Genomic DNA, 4,134 nt, shown 5'->3' on the forward strand with positions numbered 1-4,134 from the left:
ATAATTTTTAAATTTAATTATTCTATTAATTTTTATAATTTCATTAAATTTTTAATTAGATTTTTATACTTCTTTTTTTTTTAATTGAGTTTTTGAATCAAAATATTTTTTAATTAGATTCTTATACTTTTTTTCTTTTATTTAAGTCTTTGTATTAATTTTTTTTAATCAGTTTCTTATGTAATTAAATCAATTACTATAAAAAATGATCTAGTTAAAAAAAATTGATGCAAAAACAAAAAAAAATTATATAAATACCAAATTAAAAATTTTGCAAAATTTATAGAGACTCACAGCGTAATTAAACTTAATTTTTATCCAATAAAAGCATTCATAGGCAGTTAGTAATTCTTAGATAATTAATATTTTGCTTTTTTTTATTGTTGAGATAAATTTGGTCCCTTACTCAGTTTAGAGGATCGAAATCCTAGTCAGTGCAGCGTATATAATTCTTAGAATTATAATTACATCGAAATTCAGAAAATCACTGAATAATTCAGTGTAAGGACAGTTTTACCCCCTCGTGGGTGCGTCAATAAAAGGGGCAGTGTAGTAGAAGGTTGATCCCATGCACCCATTAGCGGGAATCTCCTACCAACTCATTTCTGTCTGCTTCCATTCCCATTCCCATTTTTCCTCCCTTTTTTGTTTATCAAACACTCTCTTCTTCTTCTTTCTCACTCACACGCTCGTCATGTCTTCTCATCACTACTTCTTTTCCACCCACTTTCACCCTTCTTCTCTCTTTTCTTCTTCTTATCGTACTCTTCTCCCTTTTTCTCATCTAATATTCTCCAAAACCTCTGCGTGTAAGTCTCCTTTCATATGTATATATAGTAATCATTCATCACCGTCTTTTTAATTAGCTTCTATATATTATAAATATCAGCAATAATGTTATCTAATAAATTTTGATATTATACTCTATATGAAACTATATGTATGAATGAAGCATATAATTATTCATCATCAAAGGATAATCATCATAATATATGATTTATGAGATTATTCCATTCTGTGTTCTGTTAGTTAATAGCTTTTAGCTCTAATTAATTAAAAAAATTTTCTATAGTTATCAAGCAGGCTAGAATTTTGTACTGTCTTTTGTTTTCTCTTCTTCACTAACAAAAGAGAAAGATTTGAAAAGGAGAAAATAAAGTACATACATACAGTAGTATTGGAGTACTATAGCTTTTTACTAAAAGCTGATAATTAAAGAAAGCAATTTATTAGTACTTTGATTATTCATTGCTTCCAACCAATAACAATTAAAACAAGCCGCTAAGTTAACCATTTGTATTGGTTTATTCTCTTTGCATATCATTATTATTATTATTACTATTATTACTGTAGGTGTTGCGTTTTCGGAGGCTAATAATAAAGGCAAAAAACAAGAGGCATTAAGATACAGAGCTGTCTCGAAACCACGAGGTATATATATAATTTCATTTTTTATTTCTAAAATTTTGATTATTGAATTAAATTTTGTTATTATTATTATTCTTATACAAATTAAAAATAATATTTAGAAACATTGGAGGGTGGCATAACAACCTTAAAGGTGAATGAGATTAATGTAGACGAAACAATACAAGAGGAGCAAAATACTGAGGTATGTACTACTAGCTAGTTAATTAAGTTCATCTTAATAATATTATAAGTTTTCAGATCTATGTTAATCTCTGTGTTTGGGGGATTTTATTTAATATTTAGGTTGAAGTGAAGGATGAGATCAAAAAACGGGTGAAAGCTATAAAATCATTGTTGGATTCGATGGAAGATGGAGAGATATCAGTGTCTGCCTATGACACAGCATGGGTTGCTCTTGTTGAAGATGTTAAAGGAAGTGGTTCTCCTCAATTTCCAAAAAGCCTTGAATGGATTTCAAACAACCAACTCCTTGATGGTTCTTGGGGTGACAGTCAAGTATTCTCAGCCCATGATCGAATCCTCAACACCTTGGCTTGTGTCGTTGCATTAAAAACATGGAATATGCATCCTGAACAATGTGACAAAGGTATGGTATATAGTAAAGTAAATATAATATTACATATATATAGTTTGTTTTATTTCTCTAGTTTGCAAGAAGTTTCACTTCATTATGTTAAAGTTCTTACAATTTGTTATTATTTATTATTAGGAATGAAATTCTTCAAAGAGAACCTTGAGAAGCTTCAGAATGAGAATGATGAACACATGCCAATTGGTTTCGAAGTAGCTTTCCCTTCACTTATGGACATAGCGCGTAAGCTGAACATTGAAGTGCCCGAGGATTCACCTATATTAAAAGAAATTTATGCTAAGAGAAACTTAAAACTAACCAGGTAAACAAGTACTCAATAATTAATGTGATTTAATTAGCACCTTAGTTTCTGTGCCATGATTATTATTATATATGGTTGCCAGCGGTTAGCACTGTACTACACCCATGTCTTATTCCATAATAGAATCAAATCAACCTTATCTTTGCAAGCTCTTTTTGTGGCAAAGTATTGTATGGAATCACAAATTTCGAAGCTAATGCAAAAAGAAGAAAAGAAAGGCATTCTCTTTAGTGTGTGTGTAATAATTATGGTGTGTTGTTTGTGTGATGTGGGCCTTATTAAAATAGAATACCAAGAGAAGTGATGCATAAAGTGCCCACAACTCTTTTACATAGCTTGGAAGGGATGTCAGGCTTGAATTGGAAACAGCTTCTAAAACTTCAATCTCAAGATGGCTCATTCTTGTTCTCTCCATCTTCCACTGCGTTTGCTCTCATGCAAACCAAAGATCACAATTGCTTCTCTTACTTGAATAAAGCTATTAATAAGTTCAACGGTGGAGGTAAATTCAATTCAATTCAAATTTGTTCAATTTTAATGTACTATTAATATAATATAATATAATTTTAATTATTTATACATAAAATTATTATATTTTATTTTTGGTGCATGTGCATGTTAGTTCCAAATGTGTATCCAGTGGATTTGTTTGAACATCTTTGGACGGTAGATCGATTGCAGCGTCTTGGGATATCGCGATATTTTGGCCAACATATCAAAAACTGTTTGAGCTATGTTTTCAAGTAATAATTTAATTTAATTTGATTTAATTTAATTTAATTATTATGCAAGGATATGACCCTTGATGGGGCCAACACATGTAGTGGTAGGCTAAATGCTAATTATTATTCTTATTTAAAAAAATTGTATAATTAAATTCCAGTTACTGGACTGAAAAGGGTATTTGTTGGGCAAAAAATTCGAGTGTTCAAGATATTGATGACACAGCAATGGGTTTCAGATTACTAAGACTACACGGGTATAAAATGCCAGCCAGTAAGTATTATAACCACATATTATAACATAAATACTACAAATTTATATTCTATTAATTAACTATAGTTTTTTATACTTTGTTACTTAGATGTGTTTGAAAACTTCCAAAGAAACGGTGAATTTTTTTGCTTTGCTGGGCAATCAACACAAGGGTTGACCGGAATGTTCAATCTATATAGAGCAACACAATTGATGTTCCCTGGAGAAGAGATTCTTGAGAGTGCAAAGAGTTTTTCTGAAAAGTTTTTGAGGGAAAAACGAGAGTCAAATCAGCTAGTTGATAAATGGATCATAATGAAGAATTTGCCAGAAGAGGTATAACAATTGATGCTACAAATTAGCTATATCTAGAAAAAAATGTAAATTAGATTTTATTTTGATAATTTAATTTTTGTTTTTGATTATGTTATACATGTTGGACCACTTAGGTTGGTGATGACGTGGATAGAAAATGGGTCTAAGGTTTGTATAGAACTGTAATGAATGTGTTAATTTGTTGGGCAGGTGGCATATGCTTTGGACATCCCATGGTATGCAAGCTTAAATAGAGTGGAGACAAGATTCTACATTGATCAATATGGTGGTGAGAATGACATTTGGATTGGCAAAACTCTTTACAGGTATCTACGACTTTTCTCTTCTAACCCTAATATTATTAATAACTTAAAACTTGTATTTAAGTTAAAAAAACCTAAACTAGTATGTTAAATATATTTAAATAGTTGATGAAAACAATCAATATTATTTATTAATTATGTATCTAATTAATTTAAATTTATTTTTTAATTAACATTTTAAATTTCTACTTTATTAA

The 4,134-nt window shown here is 29.7% G+C and overlaps 1 protein-coding gene across 1 annotated transcript in view; it reads left to right on the forward strand.

Annotated features, from left to right (window-relative positions):
• Positions 1-574: 574 nt before the first annotated feature.
• The window catches only part of LOC107493023 (ent-copalyl diphosphate synthase, chloroplastic), a 7,012-nt gene continuing 3,452 nt past the window's right edge, over positions 575-4,134 (forward strand). The window contains exons 1-10 of the mRNA XM_016114105.3: positions 575-809; positions 1,354-1,431; positions 1,530-1,612; positions 1,714-2,017; positions 2,141-2,324; positions 2,612-2,826; positions 2,947-3,067; positions 3,208-3,320; positions 3,409-3,635; positions 3,825-3,940. Of these exons, the coding sequence (XP_015969591.3) occupies positions 695-809; positions 1,354-1,431; positions 1,530-1,612; positions 1,714-2,017; positions 2,141-2,324; positions 2,612-2,826; positions 2,947-3,067; positions 3,208-3,320; positions 3,409-3,635; positions 3,825-3,940 (1,556 nt within the window). The 5' untranslated portion in view covers positions 575-694. The remainder of the gene's footprint in view (positions 810-1,353; positions 1,432-1,529; positions 1,613-1,713; positions 2,018-2,140; positions 2,325-2,611; positions 2,827-2,946; positions 3,068-3,207; positions 3,321-3,408; positions 3,636-3,824; positions 3,941-4,134) is intronic.

Source organism: Arachis duranensis, chromosome 6 (assembly GCF_000817695.3).
Source record: "Arachis duranensis cultivar V14167 chromosome 6, aradu.V14167.gnm2.J7QH, whole genome shotgun sequence".
Taxonomy (NCBI): Eukaryota; Viridiplantae; Streptophyta; class Magnoliopsida; order Fabales; family Fabaceae; genus Arachis; species Arachis duranensis.